This window comes from Pyxicephalus adspersus, chromosome 6, assembly GCF_032062135.1.
Source record: "Pyxicephalus adspersus chromosome 6, UCB_Pads_2.0, whole genome shotgun sequence".
Classification (NCBI taxonomy): domain Eukaryota; kingdom Metazoa; phylum Chordata; class Amphibia; order Anura; family Pyxicephalidae; genus Pyxicephalus; species Pyxicephalus adspersus.
This window is the reverse complement of record NC_092863.1, coordinates 33,934,016-33,958,484: the sequence shown is the minus strand read 5'-3', so window position 1 is coordinate 33,958,484 and position 24,469 is coordinate 33,934,016. Positions and strand designations below refer to the sequence as shown.

General features: G+C 36.1%; 1 protein-coding gene across 6 annotated transcripts in view; it reads left to right on the top strand.

Moving 5' to 3' along the window:
• The window catches only part of ADCY4 (adenylate cyclase 4), a 66,228-nt gene extending 42,483 nt beyond the window's left edge, over positions 1-23,745 (top strand). For all 6 annotated transcript variants that reach the window (XM_072415157.1, XM_072415155.1, XM_072415153.1 and 3 more), the window contains 14 exons: positions 6,408-6,485; positions 6,570-6,639; positions 9,445-9,542; positions 9,870-9,954; positions 11,712-11,849; positions 12,222-12,311; positions 13,219-13,403; positions 14,262-14,346; positions 15,358-15,516; positions 15,645-15,791; positions 17,936-18,043; positions 18,165-18,279; positions 18,381-18,505; positions 20,248-23,745. In XM_072415157.1, the coding sequence (XP_072271258.1) occupies positions 6,408-6,485; positions 6,570-6,639; positions 9,445-9,542; positions 9,870-9,954; positions 11,712-11,849; positions 12,222-12,311; positions 13,219-13,403; positions 14,262-14,346; positions 15,358-15,516; positions 15,645-15,791; positions 17,936-18,043; positions 18,165-18,279; positions 18,381-18,505; positions 20,248-20,400 (1,636 nt within the window). In that variant the 3' untranslated portion in view covers positions 20,401-23,745. The remainder of the gene's footprint in view (positions 1-6,407; positions 6,486-6,569; positions 6,640-9,444; positions 9,543-9,869; positions 9,955-11,711; positions 11,850-12,221; positions 12,312-13,218; positions 13,404-14,261; positions 14,347-15,357; positions 15,517-15,644; positions 15,792-17,935; positions 18,044-18,164; positions 18,280-18,380; positions 18,506-20,247) is intronic.
• The last annotated feature ends 724 nt before the right edge of the window (positions 23,746-24,469 follow it).

Sequence of the window (24,469 nt, the reverse complement as noted above, 5' to 3'; positions counted from 1 at the left end):
AGAAAGATCTAATGAAAAACTTAAAATTACTTTCAATGGGGACACTCTATTAAGGAGATATATCCTCATTTACAGAAATGCTCTTGTGTCTTTGCAATAAACAAAGTGAAAACACACAGGAATTTATACCATTCGGTACTGTCCATCATTCCCGAAAAAAAAAATGAACTAACCATTTTAGACCTAACATTTTCAATGTGTGGATATCCTATAAAATATTAGTGGTTTGACTCGCTGTATTTTGTACATTAAGAAGTACTAATCTAAAATAAGCATTCCGCAAGTGTAATCCAAACTCTGTGTATGCCTCTTGTCTGAGACCTAACATACAGTATTTGAAGCCATTGAATCAATTTGATATCTAGTAACCTAGCATGTACAGTTTTTGCAATTTACTTTTCCGCTAACTTAGAACTTCAGCATTACTGGTTAGAGCAAATAGGCACCCAGACACGATAAACAGGACTAAAGATAAACAGTATTGACACAGTGGGCCTGATTTATTAAAGCTCTCTGAGGCTGGAGAGGATGCACTTTCATCAGTGAAGCTGGATGATCCAGCAAACCTGGTATGGATTTCCTAAAAGTAATTTGCTATTTGCTAACAAATGTTTTCTTCCAGGTTTGCTTGGTCACCTAGCTTTTCACTGAAGGAAGTGTATCTTCTCCAGCCTTAGAGAGCTTTTCTAAATCAGGCCCAGTACATTTTTTATAAATAGCATGTTCTCCACAAAAGTATGCTAAATTCCCACATAAAACTTTTACAAAAGTTGTTTATGTCTTAAATTGGGTGAATAAAGTGACTGCTCATAGACCAGCACATCCATGTACAAGCTAAATGTTTGGAATGGATATGTAATTGAGGAGGAACTAAACTCAAAAAATAAAAAATACACTTACCCTCAATCCCGCAGGGCAGTCCGATCACTCCGTCGGGGTCCTGCATCAGGTCCTGCGTCGTTCCAGAGCCAGCGTCCTGGGTGCCGTCATATTCGCCTTCTCCTCCGGGTTCTTCGTCTCGATTTTGCCAAATTTGAATTGCCAATCTAATGCAAGCGCATGTGAGATCTACAAATTTTTTTTTCATCCTATGTCACCCAACCCATGTGCGAGATTGCCTGACATAGGATGAAAAAAAATTAGCAGTTCATTCTGCGCATGCCCACAAGAGCCTCCTGGGATGCCTTGCGCTCCCATTCATTCTCGACCGCCTTAAAAAAAAAAAAGGGTGTTGAACCTAAAAAAACCCACAATTTTTACCTTACATAAAAGGGTTGTCTACCTTTTTTATGTATAGTGAAAATTCAGACTTTAGGTATGCTTTAGGGGTGTTCAGACAAATGTACAAAAAATCATCTTCTAGTCATATTGTCGCTCCTAATTCTAGGCATGTATTACAATGGATATTATTTTTCAGGGAAAATAGAAACATGACCAACCTGCCCATCCTTTTTTTTCCTATTGCATATGGAGATTTGTTAAGGACGGAGTCAGAAAATAAAGAGCTTTATCGAAGATTATATTGCTCACTATAGCAATAAGGTGGACACTCATACTAAATACAGTTGTTTTATTTTATACTTGTACTTTTGTACTTTGAGCCCTGATTTCCTTATTGGGAATTTCCTTTTTATTCGTATACATGATACATGCAGAGTGCTCTCGTATCATGTACTGAATGTTACACTAGCAAATATTTGTATATAGGAGTACAGCTATAATTATTTGGTACAAATGTTTTGGCAATATTTGAAATATAAATAGTGTGTTAGACCTGCACACATGCTGTTCATGAATCATAGCTGATATGTTCTGTATATACAATATGTGCATCTATAAAAGATCTGTTGGTGTACTAATTCATGCAGTATAGGATTTGCAGATGCGAAAACTACATATTGATTTTAAACAGATTTCTATATTTGTATATGCTATTATATCGCTTATATATCACTATTATTTATTGCTTTCACTCAATTAGTTTTCTCTAAGTAAAGGGAAGAGAAAGAAAAAAACTTTTTTTTTTTTTATAACATCAACAATAAGTTAATACTACATTATAGTAAGACAATAATCATAAAAGAACATCATGGATGATGTAAATGTATTTCCCTATTTATGTATCCAGTTATAGTAGTAACTATAAATGAAACAGAGAATTTAGCATTCTTCCTCCTCACTAACGGTGTACAACTTCAATTTGTATGCTGATGACACTCAAATTTATCTGTCCACCCCTGACCTGTCTCCCTCAGTCCTGGATAAGGTCTCATGCTGCCTGTCAGCCATCTCCTCATGGATGTCTGACCGATTCCTGAAACTCAACCTGGATAAAACAGAACTCATCATCATCCCCCCCTCAAATTCCTGATCTCCCCCTGACATATATCTAATTGTTAACAACACTGTTATTCGGCCCTCCCCTCAGGCACGTTGTCTTGGTGTCACCCTTGACTCGGCCCTCTCATTTACCCCCCATATTCAGAACATTTCCAGGTCCTGTCACTTTCACCTACACAACATCTCCAAAATCCGCCCCTACCTGTCCCCTGAGACCACCAAACTCCTTGTACATGCTCTTATCATCTCTCGTCTGGACTACTGTAACATCCTTCTTGCTGGTATTCCACTAACCCGACTCTCCCCTCTACAATCTATTATGAATGCTGCAGCCAGACTCATCCATCCTTCGCTCCGCTCCTCTTCCGCTGTATCTCTTTGTAGTTCTCTCCATTGGCTTCCATGTCACCTTAGAATCAAATTTAAGCTCCTGTGCTTTGCCTTCAAATCCCCACACAGTTATTGTCCCACTTACATTTCTGACTTGTTAAAAAAAATACTCCCCCTGCCGCTCCCTCCGCTCCTCCAATGACCTACTAATGACTTCCTCACTCATAACCTCATCACACGCACGGATACAAGACTTCTCTAGAGCTGCTCCAACTCTCTGGAATGGTCTTCCTTGTCCTATTCGGCTTGCTCCTACTTTCTGCTTATTTAAAAGAGCGCTCAAAACCCATTTTTCCAATTTGCCTACCCGTCTTCTTCTGTTTTTTGAAACCACCACTACTTCCCGCCACTACATATCTCCCATCCTATTGTGTGTGAAATTCCCCCAACTACTAGATTGTAAGCTCTTCGGGGCAGGGTTCTCTCCTCCTGTATCACTGTCTGTATTAGTCTGTCATTTGCAATCCCTATTTAATGTACAGCGCTGCGTAATATGTTGGCGCTATATAAATCCTGTTTATTAATAATAATAATAATAATTTGCCTCTAATGCATTTCGCAGATAGTTGCTCAAGGCTGTTTATTGCTTAGTCAGGGGCTAAGTAAAACTTTTTTCAAGAAAATATATTGACATAACCTCATATATGAGTAACCTTATAAAAAAGCCATCCACAATTCACACAATGGGTCCCTCACTGGTAGGTATACAGGGAAATAACAGGTCAGGACATCAACTCAAAAAGTCAGCATAGATGGAAATCCGATGGAAATTGTTACATGCTGCTTAGAGTCATAGGTAATATTAGCATTATTATAAGGCCTCACTTATCAATTTATTCTAAGTAACATTCATTTAGGTTTGAGTAGAGTACATGAAGATATATGTCTAATTTTCATTTTATAAACTAATTAAATAAACAAGAAATGTTTTACCATTAAATTTGCAGTTTTAAAGTTTGCCTTCATTATTATTTATATAAGTTTTAGTATTTGTACAGCTTAACTAAAAGAATAAAGCCCTGTATTTTGTAAATATTGGTTAAATTACCGAGCTAATAAAGTGGAGATCATGTTAGAATGAAGGCCATCTTTAATTTAGAATAGAAAGGAAAACACTAATATATATATATATATATATATATATATATATATATATATATATATATATATATATCCAGTGGAAGCAAGCAAATAGCTTTTTTATGGCTTTGCTGTCTTAAGGCTTGTTTACTTGAGCATTGTGTTTCTTGCATTAAAATACTGGTGAATACAGTTTACAGAAAAAAAATAGTTGATTGTTATCAAACAGTAAGGAAATAATTATGCATTAATGTGCTGTCTAACAGAAGTGGGGGATTAAAGCTGAATCTCTTACCTATAAATAGCACTGATAATAACATGACTGGTTGTTTTATATGATTGACAAGCTTACACATGCAGCCTGGCATGCTGATATTCTATCACAGTAGATCTAGATGTACAGGTCTTCGGAAAAATATTCAGGTAATGAGCTGTTGCAAGCTTCATCGTTCGCTAGAGTTCAATTAATGATCTAAGTCAGTAAAGGGCATAGTGATTTCACTATATTAAAGCGCAGAAATTAATGAATGTATTGTGCTTGAAAATTGAAAGGATATTTTTCAATTAAGTGTTGTCCCCACATGATATTTAATTATACTGTCAGACCAATGTACCTTCTGGGTTCAGCATATTTAAATTTACTGCTGAAGGTATGAAAACACTTGGAACACCATGTTGAATGTGTTTGTCCTTTTATTCATGTTTTCCAACATCCTCTGCTTCACCTAATACACTGCTCTTACCCAGCTGCTGCACTGGATAACACTTTTATGCAGAAAAGAATTTAACATTTTCTCTTCATACTTACAAAGTCATTGATATCTCTACCTAATTTACATCCTTTTTCTTTCTGACTCACTACCTGTGCTCGGTGCTCTACTAATGACCCAAACGTTAACCAGCATTATAACTAGCTGCCGTTCTAGTCTACAGGATTACTCTTGTGCTGATTCGACTATAATTTTGACTTCCTTAACAGTTTGACTGGCTAATGTTCAAAGGAGATGGCTTGCCCTGAAAATACATTTCTTTTAAAGGATAGCTATCACATTTCGTATAATTGGGCTTTGAAGTGCATACAGGGAACATAGCCAACCCAAGCTGTATTTCAGTTTTTCCACAAAGGCACCCTCTCTCCCTCATGTCAATATTTTGCTGTTCTGGAAACCCCTTTTGTGATGTGGAAGAGCTACTGCAAAACACATCTACTTCAAGATGCCTGCAGAAAGTGCTGAGTATTGAGAGCATTGTGCCTTGGTAGAGTGACGAGTAAGAGAGGAAGTTAATGGCACATGCTTTATGTTCCTGTTTTGTTATTATTTTTATTTTGTGTCTTTAGCTGAGTGTGTGCTAAATAGCACTAGGAGCACAGTTATTGATTCCTAATGTTGCTTATTAAGCATCGATTGTGAAGCAGTCACTTCACCCATATGTCAGCACTTTTTTACCAGGCCAGCATTTGAAATAACCATAAACATTGCTTGGCAAGTATTGCAAGATATCTCCATTTAATTGCAGCTTATACAGTAAGGTTTATGGGAGCCATGGTGTTTTGTTTCTTTGCTACATGATTAAAATCCCTGTGTGTATTAATTTTGTGAGCTTCCAATATTGCAGTTCTGCTGATTATGCTTGTGTTATATTAAGGCTAATAACTGTCCACAAACTAGTCTGGAGATTAACCAAATAAAGTTAATTATCCCCATGTAATTTGAAGGTCAATTCCATCCAAACTTTAATTTCCACTGTTATGTGTGCAAACGGTACAATGTTCTGACTTCTTATAATTCCTTAGGGCCTTTGCTACCTTTTAGTAGGCTTAGTAATACAGAATATTAAATATTTTGACCATCTAGCACCAAACGTGTGACATTTTTTGGGAGAGGCCAGAGCAGGGGCAGACATACCTTTTGTGTTGCACACAAGGTCATTTTGGAACTTATGTGCCCATTTATATTCGATATGGGCTAGAGAAGTACTGGGACCTTCTCCAACTCTATTGTAGACTTCGACACTGTTCACTTCTATCTAGCGTTAATCTCGGTGACTAAAGGGTTTATTTTTAACACAGAACAGAAATCAAGATCCACTGTCCATCACACATTTATATGCACACTGCATTTCTAAAGATCAGTACTATGGTGTGCAGGCAACAAAGGACCGCAGAGTTAGCTCCATAATTGGAGGAGAGCAGGGTTAGGTAAAGCTGTAATACTGACACCCTAAAGTGCACATTTGTAAAGAACAACACTTTGTTTCATAAACATGCTTTATAAATGTCGATTTTGTTTTTTTTGTTTTTTCAATGAGCCTTTGACCAGTTGTTGAATGGGGGCACCCAATTGGTCTTAAACTTTAACCTTTAGGTGACTTTTCTTGCAACTTAGAGACCAAAACCTTTTTAGAAAAATTTTACAACAGCAGTTTCTTCTTGAACTGAAAAACCTGTGTAATATTTTACTTCCCTTGTACATATTGTACCTATTCACATTCCTTATCATTTTCAGTGGAATTAGCCTTTAAATTAACGTTCATCTCTTTGTTACTGACCGTAGTTTTGGCTTTAATTTTCACCAACCAATTTTTCCTGTTTCTAGGTCTCGTTCTCCAAAGGAGACAAATGAGCCAACCAATGAGAACATCTTTAATGTTCTGGAGGAGCTAAACTCCTTAAGGTATAGTGTTCATCAATTTAAACAGAATGTGTGTATGTATTGCAACATATATACCGGTGTTTTGTAACTGTTTCTGCTTCCCAGGCAGTGGAAAAAATCTGATGATTTTAACCGGGTCACCCTTTATTTCAATCAGCAAGCACTAGAGAAAGAGGTAAGGTGTGGTGTGTGTCATTTGTTACATGCAATATGCTTGTTTCAAAGAAATAATAATATATAGGAGATAGAACTCAAATGGGTGTAATTTGAGTTTCTCAAGAGCAGGGTGGGAAGACAATCCTCTATTCATTAAACGTCTTGAAGCATTACCTTATTCTTAACAGTCTACTAATGTAAACGTTGATATGAACACACATTTTCCAAAATGACAAAACTTTAAATATGTATATTGCTGTAGGTTTTCCCCAGCTGTGAAAAGGGATTTGAAATGGAAACCCTTCTCCGACCAGAACATTCCAACCTTCTTCGCATTGGCATTGGATAGAGTTATAAAGCTGTTATAGTGGAATGTGGTGTTGTTGCTGTAGGATTCAGCTGTCATTTCTCTAATGAGCAGAAACAGAATTTAAATACCTATGCACAGCACAGATGCTTTTCATTTCCTCCAGTTTTTACAGTCCATTATTTTCCTCAATGTTTGCCAGTGAATGCAGCTGGTACACTAGCTTTTTGGCACCTTTATCCACTTTTGGCACCACAAACAAATTGTGAATAACAAAATAAGTGCTCATAGATCAACCTCTAACCTATTTATATTTATTCTAAACCTAGGATTTAATGCTATTTCTCCCTCTAATTTTAATGTTAAAAACTAAACTAGCAATGCAAAGTTAATCTAAAGCCTTAAAAGCTAACTTGAAAATGAAAGCTACTAGAAAATGAAAATCAATGAACTAACATCCCAACTGTCGCCTAACCTGTCTTTCTTTGTAACATTACAGTTAAACCACAGCCAGATAGCACTCACCTCATTTCCTGGCTGAAGGAAATGCAGCTTTAACTAGCTCTTTTCTCCCCAGTCTTTTTGTCCCTGGCTCACTCATTTTATTCTGTTATCCACCAACCATAATTCTCTTGAATGCATAGAAAAGCACACAGATCTAGTGATGTCACTGAATCTAACATTAGGGCTCTAATAAAACATTGACAGGCGTGAACCTGGAAGATTCCCACAAGGGAATGTTTAGGGAATGTCTGACTTTGATTTATAAATAGAGACCTAAGTATTTTATTAATTTTTTTATTTTATTAATTATTTCTTTAGCTTTTTGACATTGAGTGGGAGGGGGCTAACACTTAAAATGAATCCCTAACGGTCGACCCTAATCCTAACTATAAATAACCCTTAACTTCTTGCAGCTAGGCTAACCCCTAAATTCCCGTTCTTATCCTCAAAATTGGACAGGTAATGTGATGTATTAGTGCTGTAATAATGATCTTTATGGAAAAGTAAAGTAATAGTACAGCCTTTCTCAACCTTTTTAGCATGGCAAAACCATTAAAATAACTTTTAGGTCTTAGGGAACCCCTGCAATAAATCTAAATCTGCAGCTCAAAGTACATTAACGTGGGGTTGACTAAGAAGAACGCCTCTTTTATTGCTGGCCAGTGGGAAAAATGTCATCCATACAGATAGCAAAAAAGGTCATTGGTGTCAGTTAAACTGACCTGGGAGGCACAAATGTCTCATCACCCAGAGAATCCCTAGCAACCTCTGGAGGAAGCCAGGTTGAGCAACACTAGTGGTTTCTTCATATTTTTAATATTACCGTTAGAACTTAAAAAAATAAAATATTTTTGGAAAGATTTTAATATTTGGTATGTAATTACATTTAAAAGAATTGCATGTTTAACTTTTGTATCTAGTCTCTTTGAAATACAGAGATACTATCTTTGGTATCCTGTGGAAAGAGGCCACCTGTTTACAGAGTTAGACAACTTGATATGAAATGCACACAAAACGTATTGAGTCGCTAAAATGACGTATCCCTCATTGGATGCTTCAAGCAGAAATAGCCAGATTTGCAGCATGCAAATCCTTAGCTCCCAGGAAAATTTGTCATGTATGATTTTCCTTTGTAAAACAGATATTTTTGTCTTTAGATACACTTCAGATACAGCTTAAAGGATATGAAAATAATCTGAACTGTTTGTAATAATTTATTATGTTTTCGTTTGCTCTATTTCAATAAAAAAAAGTGTGCTAAAAGTCCCCAGCTCACACCTTCTACACTGCCTCCTTAGAATCTGCCTATAGTAATTAAAGTTGGGTGTATATTACCTCCTAACAGTATGGCTGTTGGTGATAATTGAGGCAAGAATAAAGGAAAGTTATGCTGAGAGAAATATAGATGTCATTGCTGATCTCCATGTGAAAATGCTAGAGTCTTGCTTGTAATTCTGATCTTGTAGCTTTATGACTTTGAGGCATTGACCTGATATGCAAATCAGGAATACTGACTTCATATGTTACATGTTCTTAAATGCTGATTCCCTGACAGACAGACATGTGGATAGACATTTTCAATGAGCTCTGTAATGGCAGTCTCCAGATTTCCCTCAGTACAGGCTTACAATGTCTTCTTGCTATCATTTCAAGTGTAATTTTTAGTAATCAGATGCCATACCATCTGCCTTGTATAGATAAATGGTATAACATATATAAAACATGCCATTTTTATGTGCTCTTTAATGCATTTTGTAGGAGTCAGATGCATCAAAAGTACCCTATAGTCTATACAAACTGGATTCAATAACAATTTTTACTAAAATCAATGTGTTAGGAGGTTTAGAAGTGTGAAAAAGGCTTTTGGTTAATGGGAAATATCTTCAAGGTACAGTTGAGCTCCCGAATTTAATAAAACCTTAAAAGTAAATGTAAACAACTTTGATTAAAGGGTAATAACAGACATTGTTAAACATATAATTGAAAACCGGTCTTCACTTTTATTTTTTACAGTATCGGTTGTCTGACCTGCCATCATTTAAATATTACACAGCTTGTTGCTTTTTCATCTTTAATTGCAACTTTATTGTCCAGATGCTGGTGTCTCCCAAGTAAGTAATGAAAATGTGCAACATGTGTTAAATGACATTCAAGCTCTGAATGTATCTACAGTAACTGTTGGTCAGACTCAAGACCCTGTTTCATAATGGGTTACCATATCAATGCATAACTTATCACTGCCATGTATTTCACTTTACATTGTGTTTCTTGCATTGATGCTTGTGATAGACCCAATATTTCCAAGAAGAAAAAATCATCCTAAGCGCCTAAACAAATTGTTTAATATAACTACTGGGGTTATAGTAAAATGAATAAGTTAAGTATCCTACTATATTAGTGTTGTCACAGTGTCCTAATACTCTGCCTTTTGCCTTTAGGAACACCGCACTTGGCATCTCCTATGGTATCTCTTTTTTCTTGTTTCTACTCTACCTATTTACTTGCTTTGCTGGACATCTGGCGGTGAGTAGTTATTGGTTGTTCTCCAGTCCACGGTTCTAAAGCCTTGTCAATAAATGAACAATGAATAACAATTCTTTTAGTATAGATATACTTTAAAAACACATTCCCTAACTCCTACATTTACATGTCCACATTCTTTGGAGATCTTCGCTATATGAAGAAAGAACTCTCTCATTCTGGATGACCATTCACTATTTAGATGCATTCGAGACAAACTTTCTTTCTAGAAATGAAAGGAATCTTCTAGTGCCTGGTCAAAAGACTTGTCTATAGAGGTGAAGTGACTTCTAACGTCAGCACAGCAAGAACCTCCATGGCATATGGACGAGTACATGTAAGACCTGAAGGGAAAAACTTTTTAAAAATAACTCTACTAAACGTGCACTTATGCTTTAAATATTGTAGAGAAGAGGTGGTTTGTATGCAAATAGCACTGACTTATCAAATTTTCCAGCTACAGGGTTTGGCTCAATTTCAGATCGGTAAGGTTTGCATGCTATTTGCATAAAAAAGTCATTTTTTATTTTTTTTTTACATCTCATGGACCATTTCTATTGTGGAGGAAGTATTTTGTCTTCCCAGGTCAGAACTTTATTGCTCCAAAAAACAAAACAGAGCAAGTCCCTCTATCGTCAATAAAGTTCATAGCATGTATAAAACAGTTAATTAGCAGTGTTAAAGGATGGCAGCCTTTTTTATATGACATTAGTTTAGCACAAGGTGATTTTACCATTTTTCTAAAGATAGTGGAAATGTTTTTATGTTTTATTGGACTGATACAACCTTTGTTTGATTTGTATTATACTTTATCTGCTTGATAAAAAGACCCATGTATAAGAAGAGTTGATCACAAACTAGAAGAACTAGAAGAAATCCCTCAAGTAGTATTTAATCTGTAGATTTCTACCTTACTTGATTTTACTGGGCTCTGCTGCCAATTTTTTTCTAATTTACTATTGACAGAGCCAGTGTATACATCATCATTTATATCTTGTGAGGGCAGCTTCCATTGCTGAAGGAGTTTCCAACTTTCCAACCAGAGCCTTTCTGACATCAAACCAATTTTCTCCAATGGTAGCCTTAAATACCCTGATCCTTACCTAATGTCTGCCTTTAATCATTACATTGAATAGGAATAAATCACTTAGGGCCATGCTCTGAGAGTACTGACTCTTCTGAGCTACATACTATTGCACCAGTGATCCAAAGTAATAAAGATGGTCAGCATACCAGCCAGGTAACAAGCATTTTCAAGCAGTCCACATCCTCAACCTCAATCTGTATTTTAGGAGAGAGAGAAAGATACAGATCCTAGAAACCCAAACTAAATTAGACTAAAAGAATAGACTAAAATTCTGATTTAGTATGCCTGTGTTTATCCATAGTTTTGTTTTTATTTTTTTACAGTCTGAGATCTTCCCTCTTCATCTCAGTTCTGTCTGCCAAACCCTATCCTCTAGACTGAACATTCCTAGCTGAGACAGTTTATGGTACACAGTGCTGAAATGTGTTCAGTGAGCAAATTCAGTCTGGCAAGTAGTATCCCTGTCACTTATTTTCAAAGATGGAAAATGATTAAAATGTTTTTTTATTGAGCATTCTACACGAGAGCTTATTTGTCTTTGTATTAGTAGATATTTGTGTTTTTTCACTCTGCACAGTGAAATATGAGGCTTAAATGAGACATTTGCAGCTTCATAGAGCTTAATACACAGTCAACTCACTTTAATAAGACCCTTCTTCTGTTTCACCAACAGAAATGTATCCTCAAAGGACCTCAGATCCTACACTGGGTTCCCTCTCTCTCTTCTGCAGTCTCCAGCCAGCCGTGGTTCAGAGTGCCCTTTGGAATCCTGACAATTTTCACTGTGCTGTTTATGGCAGTATTCAATTTGGTAATTTGTTTTTATTTGTCCTTTTTCCATTATCATCTTTTGCCTTTGGCAGTTGGCCTGATATGCCATGATTACAAACCAATGAATCAAACTGCATATTAAACCCTCGATTTTTGTATCATGCAATTTATAAGAAAACTTGGAAAGTGGCAGAAAATGTTCCAGGCCATAACACTTTCTTGAAAAAATGTTTGGATTACTAGCAGGAAACGTTCAAACTATAGAAATATGTATATAATAAAGTTCAGGCTACTGCATGAGCTAAAGATATGTTTCAACTAGTACCCTTTGTGTTTATTGTAGGCATTTACTTTACCAGCATTTTGTAATGGTAGTCAATCATTCCTAATCTCTGGTTTCTTTTTCCTTCAGTTTTTTCTACCTGATGAGGCATGTCCAGGAATCCAATTTAATACATCTGTGACTCCAGTCATTGAAGCTCCAACAGTATATACTCTGCCGGTCAGTTAACAACTTCTAGATTTTGGATATTATTTGTTTTTCAATTGTCTGTTATGTCTTTCCCAGTAAAAAAGAGTAATTCTTCCTTTAGTTGGTTACAAAAGGGCAGATCAGTGTTTACATTGACATTTTTTTTTTCCCTTTGACAAAGATCATATAACCAAACACTTAGGCCTTCAGATATTCGGTTGCTTAAAGCAAAGTTTCTAATCCTTACTTTTTACACATTTTGCATTGGATTTGCTTGGAGCTTATCATACCTACAGTTAACTATAAACTATCAAATAAGTCCTTTCCCAATGGAAACGGGGTTGATGATGTGCAAAACACAGGAATCTATAAAAACTCAAATGGTTTTTAGATTGCTCAGTTAACCAGAATCCCTGCTTCTGTTAATTTTTTTGGTTTAATACTTTGTACGCATTACTACATTGTTGAGCTATGTATACTTGCATGTCTTAAAGGAATAATGTTGCATTACATTTGTCACACAGCAAAGTGTCCATGTTTTTGAAACACTTTTTTCAATGTCTGAACTTTTCATTAGATTTGTTTTTACATTTGTTGTATGTTGTGTAGTTGAACTATAGTAACGTGTTTATTTATTCATACATACATCTGAGTTTCTTATCTGTAAATAAAGGTCTATGACAAAAGTCAGATGACAGTCCATAAATACAAAGGTGGCATTTACTTTGGTAAATGCATCACAATGCACCTGATGGTTGTTGGCACATGTCAAAGTGTAAATCCCATGAAAATAATGCACAAAACCACATTATGTAAGTATGACCCCAGTGTAGACATGCATTTAGGCTTTTTGTAATGCAGTTTTTTATGCAAGATTTTGGAGGGTACAAGAAGTATATTTCGGTAAACCTTATTGATCTATGTTTCTTCTTTTTAGTATTACATGTACTGCTGTATTTTGGGACTTCTGGCTTGTTCTGCCTTCTTGCTAATGAACTTTGAAGTCAAGCTGATCCTTCTCAGCATTGCCCTAGTGATATACAATATCATCTTCTTGCACACACACAGCTGGTTGTCGGACTGTTACACTGTTTGGCTGAATGAAACCTATAACATTTCCAGGTATTCTTGTGTTACAGTTACGTCCTAAAACGTGTTCTGTCCTCTGTGATTGATTATTATGTAGAGTTATTTACCAAATGGTGGTTGTCAAAATATAAAGTGAATGAAAACCAATGTGTATACACAATGTCCATTATATTAAGTTCACAAATGCATTGTCTCTTTAAAACTTCAATTGAGCAGAAAACCTGGATTATGGTTCTGGGAATTATACCACCATATTTAGACTGACTAAGCCCAAAACGGGATGAACCCATTCAGATTCTCACAAACAATTACATGTCACAAAAAAATGAGATTTATTAGCTTGTAAATTTACGTCTTCCATTGATTGGTGATTGGGCCACTTTTAAACAGTTAGGTCACTCCACAAAGTATATGAATGTATTCCTTGCTAGACAGAACTTTAGTACTTTTCAGTAAAAAAAAAAAGCTTTAAACTAGAACTTTTTGAGGATTCAAAATATTGCATACAGTACTCAAGTCTGTTAGCTTGCAGTCTTCTTCTCCTCATAACCAAGTGTAAGAGCACCATTTATTTTAACCTCTGGAGACTGTAGCACATGAATGTGACTGGATATTTGCAGTTTCATGAACTGATGCAACTAATATTTTTTACTCCATAAGTTCTTCCATAGGTCAAAATTCATTGGAGCTTGTAACATTTCTAATTCTAAAGTTTGATTAAACAACTTTTATATTCAAGGGAATGTTTGATTGCAGGAGTGAATTCTGATAATCAATATGAATTCTGTATATGGGTAACTGAGCTTCAAATAAAAACCATCTTGTTATAGTTTTAAACAGAAAAAAATAACGAGTTTGTCAACATTTCAACCTCTTCTTCTCTCCTATTAGTCCTGGAGTCCTGAAAGAGCCACAATTAATGGGCAGTATTGCATTATTTATCTTCTTTTTCACGCTTCTTGCCTTGGCCAGACAGGTGAGTACCTAATGAACACCGTTTAAAGCATAAAGAATCAGTAAAGGGAGAAAAAACACATTTGTTCCAGTTCCTGTTTATAGCAACAAATCTAGTAATCTTCTTTGTCCAAGGACAGTTTGACAATAAAAGCAGAAAAAAAGTGATTACAATAACAACACCAACGCCTGAGAGACGAAAAAAGGTTTCATAAATGAGGCCTTCTTTGCATAAACTACAAGAATTGACAGATCTGGAACAGGCCTCCTGTCTCCTTATTTTTCCACACATTCATGAGATTTGCATTTTCAAGCAATGGTGTTCCCATCTGAGTTCTTGCTTTAACTAGATTTCAGTCAGTGATGAGAAATCACTGCTTAGGCAAAACTAGAATTTGTACAGCGATCATAAATTATGGTGGTGCTGTTAGTGGTTTGACAGATCTGTGCTGAAGAAAATATATAGTGTGTGTGTGTATATATATATATATATATATATATATATATATATATATAGTTATAGTGTTTACTAGATATACATGTAAAAGGGGTCAGCCTTATGTGTAAATTGTTACTAATGTGTGTTGTTCTAAAACATTCCTAAAGAAGAAAAAAAAAATAAAAATGAAAAGCTTCCTTGATTGCTATGGTCTTTTGCTGGCTCCTGGATTGCCTGCCTTTCTCTGCAGCCCTAAACAAGAGTCCTCATATTTAGGGAACAGTTTGTCTTAAAGTGGCTTGACTATCACATAATGTATGCATACCTGACTTTTCTTCTACGTTAATGGTCACTTTATCTATTGTAGCTTCACTTCCGTACTTTGCCAATATACAATCTTTATTTTTTACAATAACAAACATATGAACAAGCATGCATTTAAACACAGAACTTGCTTAAAAAAAACATTTCAAGGTAAAAAATGTAGTAATAGTTTAAAGTATATGCTAGCTCAAAATACTTTTACATTGTGTAATGAATTCTTCTCAGATATTGCATGATCTAATGTGATTGGATGTGCTCCTATTTTCCTAGAATGAATTTTATTGTCGTCTTGACTTTCTGTGGAAAAAAAAGTTTAAGATGGAGCGTGAACGTATTGAAACTATGGAGAATCTAAACCGTGTCCTTTTAGAAAACGTCCTCCCCGCTGATGTAGCCCAGCAGTTTATTGGACAGAATCTTAGGAATGAGGTAACACATCAACATACGTTTCTAGTATTTATTTTATTTTTAATACAGATGTATTGTAGTAGTGTTTATCTTTCTTAACTTTGTGTGCAGCCATTTATAGCCACTCTCTACTTATTTAATTTCTGTAGGACCTGTATTACCAGTCCTATGACTGTGTCTGTGTCATGTTTGCATCCATACCGGACTTTAAAGAATTTTACACAGAGTGTGATGAAAACCATGAGGGCCTAGAGTGTCTAAGACTACTTAATGAGATAATAGCTGACTTCGATGAGGTATGTTGGGCAACCTATGTATAAAATTACATTAATGTAGAAAAGATATTGCGAACAGTTTCCTATTTATACAAAAATACATGAAATTAAACCCTAAAATGGCTCTACAGCCATAAATCCGTGCAATGTATCTGATCCCTGCAAGCCGCAACCAGTCTTTTTCTCCAAGTGATCTGATCAATTGCAACTTCTAAACTCCTAAGCCAGGGGGTCTGTTGTCACAGCTATGTGAATGATAGAATATGTAGTTGCTGGTGATGTGTGATATGCTCAGTGTGCGATTTTTTTTTTTTTTTTTTTTTACTGGTAGTTAGGAAAGTGCTGCTGAACATTGGCCTATAATACATGTAAGTGCTTGTGTACGGCAGGGAAAATGTTGTTTTAGAGTCTTTTATTATTTTATTCAAATATGGTATTAAAAAAAATAAAAGTCCTAAATATGAAGGACTTCCGACAGAACATACTTAAAATCACCATCGCCAAGTCTGTGTGTTCATTTCTGTTACAATAATAGTCGGTATAGAGATTTTCAAAGCAAAGATCAACCCCTTACAACTGTGTCTCTTCTCTGATTATTGATTACAACATTTCAGTCTATATACTTCCATAGTTGGAAAGGTCATAGAGAGTTTGATAAATAACTACATAGAGGAGTTTCTGCTAGAAAATAATATTATAAGTGATCGTCAGCATGCCTTCAAGAAAAACCGAAGTTGTCTAACAAATTTACTCTCTTTTTATGAGGAAGTAGGTAAACAGGTAGACAGTGGAATATCAGTTGATTTAGTCTACTTGGATTTTGCTAAAGCATTTTACACTGTACACCACAGACGGTTAATATGCAAGTTAGGGTCTATAGGTTTAGAAAAGTCAATCTGTAAATGGATGTAGAACTGGCCTAAAGAGACCAGCCAGAGATTTGTAATTAATAATTCATACTTAGAATGGTCTAAGGTTATTAGTCGAGTACCCCAGGGTTCGGTGTTGGGACCTTTACTGTTCAACATCTTTTTAAATTATATAGAGTTTGGGATTAACAGTACCATTTCTGTGTTTGCAGATGACACCAAACTATGTAATAGAATTAAGTCTATACAGGATGTCTATAATCTACAAGCAGACCTGGATGTACTGTTTGATTGGGCAGCCAAGTGGCAAATGCCATTTATATAGATAAATGTAAAGTTATGGACTTGGGAGATAACAACATGCATCCTTCATACTGTCCAGGGGGAATACATTCGGGGGACTCAGAAATGGAAAAGGATCTGGGGGTTCTGGTGGATCACAGACTTATTGCAGCTTGGCATTGCATGCTATTATTATCTAAAGCTAGTAAAGTACTTTCTTGTATTAAAAGAGGAATAGACTGAAGAGATGGAGACATAATCCTGCCCCGGTACAAAGCATCGGTCAGACCACATCTGGAATATGCAGTCCAGTTTTGGACACCAGTTCACAAAAAGGATAATGTAGAATTGGAAAGAGTGCAGAGAAGGGTAACAAAATAATAAAATGAATGGAGGAGCTCAGCTACGGGGAGAGATTAGCAGAACTGAATCTATTCTCTCTTGAGAAAAGATGTTTAAGAGGGATATGATCACCCTGTTTAAAAATATAAACGGTCCATACAGAGAACTCTCTTCCAAATTTTTCACTTTGAGATCATTAGAAAGGACAAGAGGGCACTCTTTACGTCTAGAGGTAAAGAAGTTTAAGCTGCAGATAAGGAAGGGATTCTTCACTGTAAGGTCTGTGAAAATGTGGAATAGGCCCCTTCAGGAAATAGTTTCAGCAACTACTAAAGATTGCTTTAGGAAATAGCTGGATGTTTTTCCAGAAGCACAGATTATAACTGGTATTAGGGATTTAAAGTAAAGATAACAGAGACTGTTGATACAGGGAACATCCGGTTGCCTCATGGAATCAGGAAGGATTTTTTTTCCCCTGTTGAAGCAAATTTGAACAGGGTTTTTTTTTTGCCTTCCTCTTATAGGGTTTTATATCTGAGATATGTTTATTTCGCTAATGGTTGAACTTGATGGACTTATGTTTTTTTTTTTCAACCTAACCTACTGTGTAACTTGGTGGATTTTACATTTACTAAAACATTTATATTTTTCTTTTCTTTTTGTATTCTTTAGCTGCTTTCAAAGCCAAAGTTTAGCAGTGTTGAAAAAATCAAGACCATTGGCAGTGCATATATGGCAGCGACTGGATTAAATGCTACATCAGGGCAAGAAAATCCTCAGGTATCCTTCCTATCAGTTTCTGTGTTCTTTCTGTGTGCTGGTTAAACAAAACAATGTGTGATACTGTGTTTCTTTACCATTTTTTGTGTGGACATTACATATCTGTGTTTGTATCTGCTAGGATGGAGACAGGACTTATAACCACATTGGTATCATGGTGGAATTTGCTACTGCATTGATTGGAAAACTTGATGTGATCAACAAGCACTCATTTAACAACTTTAAACTTCGTGTAGGCAAGTGGTGTTTCAACGAACAATTATTCTTCATATACCTATAACATTAATTTTTTGTGTATGTTCACTGAAATTGTATTACATGTTGTCTTTCTTCTTAGGTATTAATCATGGACCTGTGGTAGCTGGGGTAATAGGAGCACAAAAGCCACAGTATGACATCTGGGGAAACACCGTGAATGTGGCCAGCCGCATGGACAGTACCGGGGTACTTGGCAAAATCCAGGTAGCACTCTGCTTTTTTGCACATCGGACAAACTTACATTGAAGTGTTATTGTTACAATGCCAAAACGAGCATAATACATGGAATGGAATGTACATGGAATGTACAGCAGATTTGCAAATCATGGAACAGTTTGTTGTTGCCTTTTTTCATGCCATTATTTAGAAAAAGGACCCCCTACACTTAACATACACTTAAAGCCAACCTATCACCACAATTTTACTTTTATATAGAAGGATCGATAGATCCTTCTATATAAAAGTAAAATTGTGGTGATAGGTTGGCTTTAAGTGTATGTTAAGTGTAGGGGGTCCTTTTTCTAAATAATGGCATGAAAAAAGGCAACCCTTCTATTTAACACCCCTATAGGATTCCCCCAGTGTACAGGGTTTTCCCGGTGACGTTGTTGCAGGCGCTGGTTCGTGCAGCAGGATCGGCCGGAAAAATACAATGTACTCAATACAAAATAGCTGTATTGAGTCCAATACAAAGAAATATTTATTTAGATATATATATATATATAACATAGTTAACATAACATATATATATGGACGCGGGACCATATGGAAAAAAGCTCCAGGGGGATCAAAGGATCTGCGGTAAGGTAAGTGACTTTTTTTTATTTTCACTTTAGTTCCACTTAAATATTCTGATGTTGAGAACCCGTCATCTGACCTGCTCCCAGTTATCAAGATAAAGCAAATTATTGTAATGCTTGGGAAAGGAATGACCTGGTAAAAGTGCCTGTAAACAAACATAAGGTATTTTACTCAGAATGAGTTATGATCCCCGTGTCTGCGGTAATGGAAGGCATTCTTGTGGGGTAAATTTAACCATCAGCCAGGTTATAATTTTCAGCTATTGTTTACAGAAGACCAGGGCGTGGTGCCCCATCACTACCATTTCTAGTGTATATTGATTTTGTAAAATCATACTGCAATTGCTACTGTCTTATTGTTAGCTGTCAGGCAATCAATTTTTTGTTATGGCTTCCTAATATATAGTTTTGTGTAGGTAGTAATTTTTTATTTTAATGCAATATTAATGCACTTCCCGTCATTATATACAAAAAATGTCAAAACGTGCTGCATTATTAAACACAATTTCTGTTAAGTAACTATGTTAGCCCACTGTTTTCCATAGTGCCATTATTACTAAATGCAGTTTAGCAGCAGACTGGAGATGAGCAGCTGCACCAACTGTTCTTACCATGTTAATTAGGGAAGTCTAAGTGTGTATGTAAAACATTTATATAGACCACAGTGTAAGTGTGTGGCCACAGCTAAATTCTTTAGGAAAACACAATTCTAATGGGGTAATTATAGGAACTGTATATTCTAGGTCATAATCAGGGATGTTTAGACTTAGCAAATTGAGTTGGGCAGCATCCAAAAAAGTATCCATCAACCAACCCATTCTGTTATGTGATGGTGTTAGTATGTCACACTATGCGTGTGACATACTAAACGTCCAGCATGAATATACCTGAAGATCAGCTTTTACTGAGCTTTGGTTTAAAATCACTGCTATATTTAAAAGGACTACAGGTACAAAAACAGAGAACAGGTTAAGTCTGTTTTTTCTATTAAATATTGCAAGAAAATGTTTGCAAGCTCAACAATGGAAGGAATTCAATCTGATGACTGCAACAGCTGCCCCTTCTCCAGTTAAAATAGGCTCAATATGTGCACATGACTTGCATTCTCTTTACTCAGTTCTATTTCCATATGTCTTGTTCCTTTAGGTAACAGAAGAAACCAGTAAAGTACTTCAGAAGCTGGGATATACTTGTGAACGGCGAGGGGTCATCAAAGTGAAGGGTAAAGGTCAGCTCTGTACCTATTTCGTTATCACTGACATGGCACGTTCCAATTCCCAGGGTAACGTTCTTAATTAAGCAATGGAAAGACAACTGATTGTACACAGTGTATTTCCAAGGGAAATAACAGAAAAGGGTCCATGGGAATATCACCCAGTTTTTAACCAGAAAAAAAACTTAATAGCTGAATACAGTCTTTCAGATGTAAACCACTTTTGAAAGACTGGGAAGAAGCTTGATTGGACTATGCCTGGGGAAATTGTGGACAGCCTATGAGCTGTACAGCCCATGAGAAAAGAAAAATCTTCATTAAAATGCCCTCTGCAGGACATGAGAGGACACTTGCCAAACACTGCCATACGGTATAAAAGGAATCATCTTGACGGCTTCTAGGAATCGCCCAAACATCTCATTTATTTATTGTATTGTCTGATTTGCTACACAAATCTGTGACAGTGTGAAACAGAAGATGCAAATGATATCAGCCTGAGACCTGCCAAAGCGAAGTGCAATTCTACCCCCTATTGAGGAGTGCTGCACTTTGCTGTACACACATACCTATTGTAATCTTTCCGTGATGGAGTTGATGAGAGAAGGACCGAGTGAGTGAGCAAGCTGGGACTGGCCCACTATTCTTACCAGAGACAGAAAAGGTGTTTCTGGGCTCTAGCACAGCTTAGTGCAGTTCAGTACATGTCATGTACATAGTTTATATTTATACAATTCATTGTCACTCCCATTGTATTTATTCATCATAATAAACTTGTTGGTAAATATTTTTTATGGACTGGAATCAGTTGTTATGACCAAAAATGAAAAAACATATTTGTATTTTTTAAGAAGTGAACTCTACTCTTAGTAAAATTAGGATGACATTCTCCTATCTCACATAAACCTGTTTATAACCCTGTTGCTTAAAAAAAACGAAGTATTAAAAAAAAACTATAATTACTGCAGTGCCATGTTGTACTATGATAATTGCCTTTCTTGGTGTTCTTGCAGTCTGACACTGGATTCCTGACCAACAGAACCTATAAATACATATACAGATTTCAGGGACACATTCAGTAAAGTAAAAGATGCATCTTAGTTACATAAAACCTTGGTTACAATATGCAGCCCCTACAAATAGTAAATGTAGCTTTTTAAACATTATGGAACCCTTTACCAGGGCTGTTTAATGTGACACATTATTGTGCCTTAAAGTGTGCTGCATTAAGGCAGCCTATTAATTTGAATACACTGCCAACACAACTTTATTCAAGACTAAAAAATGTGCTAGATATTACAAACACATACTGCATGTAATAGTGTACTGGGGTGCCATTGCAAATAATTAGTGTTGCATTATTAAAGTGTGATTGGTCGATTTCAATTATTCTTAAAGCCAAACTGCAGCTAATATTTTTTTAGGTTTAGCTATTGTATCAAGGCCAGTCTATACAAGGTGTGTATTATTTTGTAGTTTAGTAACAAGGAATAGATGTGATAGGCAATGGAAACTTCTGTACATGGTAAATGTAGTAAATTAAATATATTTTGTTATTTAGGGTATAATACAATAGAAAATGTATTTAGTCAAAGTTGCCAATGAGAATTTCTAATCAATCCAAACTTTTACTGACCTCCTACTCTGGATCCTGTCTGATCATTGACTATTTGTACTTTTGCAGGCTAGGTAATCTAAAAAAGCATTTTTTAAATTGGTTTGCAGAATTGGGTCAGCATGATGCATAGGCCACCAGATCATCACAGACTTTTACAATTCAAATGGGACCCTTTTTATATAGAAGCTGGGAAGCTTGTTCTTTACATTTCTAAGTAGGTGTAAGGGACATGGAACCAGAAGAATGGCATTGGTATTTAATTAAATAAACTCTGCAGGGACACATCTGTGACCAGAGCGTTTTAAAGGGTAGGGCTGGAGATGAGTGTATCCAGCAATATTCTTTGTTCTAGACAAATATATGAAAATTTATATTGAAAAGAAACTGAAGATTTTGCAGATTTACATAAAACAGATATAGAGATTATATATCAGTGTTTTACTTCTCAAAAATAGAAAGCATGTTCTATAGGACACTTATAGCAGAACTGCAATAGGTTTTAAAAAGGAAGGGAAAGTGCTTCATTGGGAAGGCTGAAACTTATTTCCTAATGAACATAATTAAACCTCTAGTTATGGCAGATTTTAGTTTTGCTTTTGGTCAGAATTGATACCACCTGATTTAGTTCTAAATGGTATACAAGCAATAGCTGAATGAAAAATTGGACTGAATATTTAATTTTAAGGGTCGCCTGTGTGAACATCATCCCAGCCTGGGCAATCAAGCTAGCCGAAGTTCTGACACCTGGAAGAGAAACAAAAGAAGATGACGTTTAAAAGGAAAAAAACAAAATTAATTTTAATAAAAGACCTGCCTATTTGCAATTTTGATAATTTAAATCTGCTTTAGGTTGTGAATGTATTAGTTTGCTAGATGGAGAAGTTTAAATTAAGGTTCTGAGTTACCAAGTGAAAATTTGGGATTGTGCAGTACTGAGTGTATTTTTCAGGTTGCTCCTATTAGGATTGATCGTAATAGACAAGAGTATGTCCATGTCTACTGAGGATACCTTAAAAAACATTTTGTGAAAGATCCTTTCCAACGACAATAATTGCACGTGTGTATGCAGCTTTAATGTCCTGTAAGGACAAAAATGATCCAGCAGTGATGGAGTTAAGGTCTAAAATCATCAAGATACAATATATAATACACATGAAGTTACTTTTAAATACAAGTGTAAATACCTGACTTGACTTGATACCAGCCATTCACATTTAGAGATTGGAATGGGGCAGAAAGTTACAGCACAAGAAACCTGATCAGAAAAATTAATGGATGAGCTTACCAGTCTGCTACTTCTCCTTCCATAGTCAAATCACAATGTTAATGCTAATGATCCCTTGCCTTGAGGACCCCCAGCATCTATGCTTTAATCCCATTTGCTGCAGTCAGTCCCGGCTGCCGGTCTACTGACGGACCCCTGAACTGCTAAGACGAAGACTGCCTGTTACTGTCATTTTTGATTGCGAGCCTGGCCTGTTCTAGGATTAAAGATCCAACATGTATTATAACTACATACTGTGATATAGAACTTTCATAAACAATGATATATATATGAACATGCAAAATTTAATGCATGAAATGTCTTGCAATAGAGCAGGACAAGTAGAAGCTCCTTCTACTTCTAGGCGGGATTTAGACAGAAAAGATTATGGTGTGGCAGAAGTGTGAATTGAACCATTTATACGTTTTACAATTTAGCACATTATATATTCATAACAAATGTGCAGATTGCTAATTTTTTAACACCGTGTTGCTTTTCTTTGTAAATAATTGTTGTTGTATTAATGTTCCTCAATAAAGCAGTTATAAATTAGTCATTTGACTGATCCTGATTCTGATCCTCATGTAAGTTAAGCTTGTATTGGGCCAAACTGAGCCATACCACAGTCCTTTCAGGCCGGATTGTTTTCAGCCTCCTCCTGTTATACCCTTCAGATTACCAGAGCCTGGTACCGTACCTCAAATGGCAAAACTTAAGGTTTTCACCTGACCAACAATTAGGGTGTTTGGAAAAGATTTGTCTTCCCAGTGATCTTAGTCATGTTGGAAGGAAAATCCTGTTCTTGTTATCATTGGCCACAAAAACAAGACCTAGATAGGTCAAGGAACTGCTGTAAGCCCCACGAGACATACAATAAAACCTTGAATTTCATCTATTGCCAAAAATTTTAATGTATTTCAGTAAAAGTTCCCAATTTATTTCACATTGGGTGATGGTTGTCCAAACTGTAGATATAACATGAAAACGTTGTAATCAACCGCCTCCCAGAAGAACACAAAATATCACTCTTTGACTGGCCAATGTCTGGTTGCAGTGTCCCTACCAGGAGCCAAGCCTCCCACCAGTATTTTTCCCTTGGGTCATTTGGGCACGCAACCCATTTAACCTCAGCAAGGTGGCAACACTATCATGAAAAGGAAAAATGTGAGAGTGGTGATTGCACTCTCCACACTGTATGAGGCACTTGTTGGATTATAACCCCTTGAAGCCTATACCTTCGTATAGGAATCCAGGAGGATTTGTACCCACCAACCAC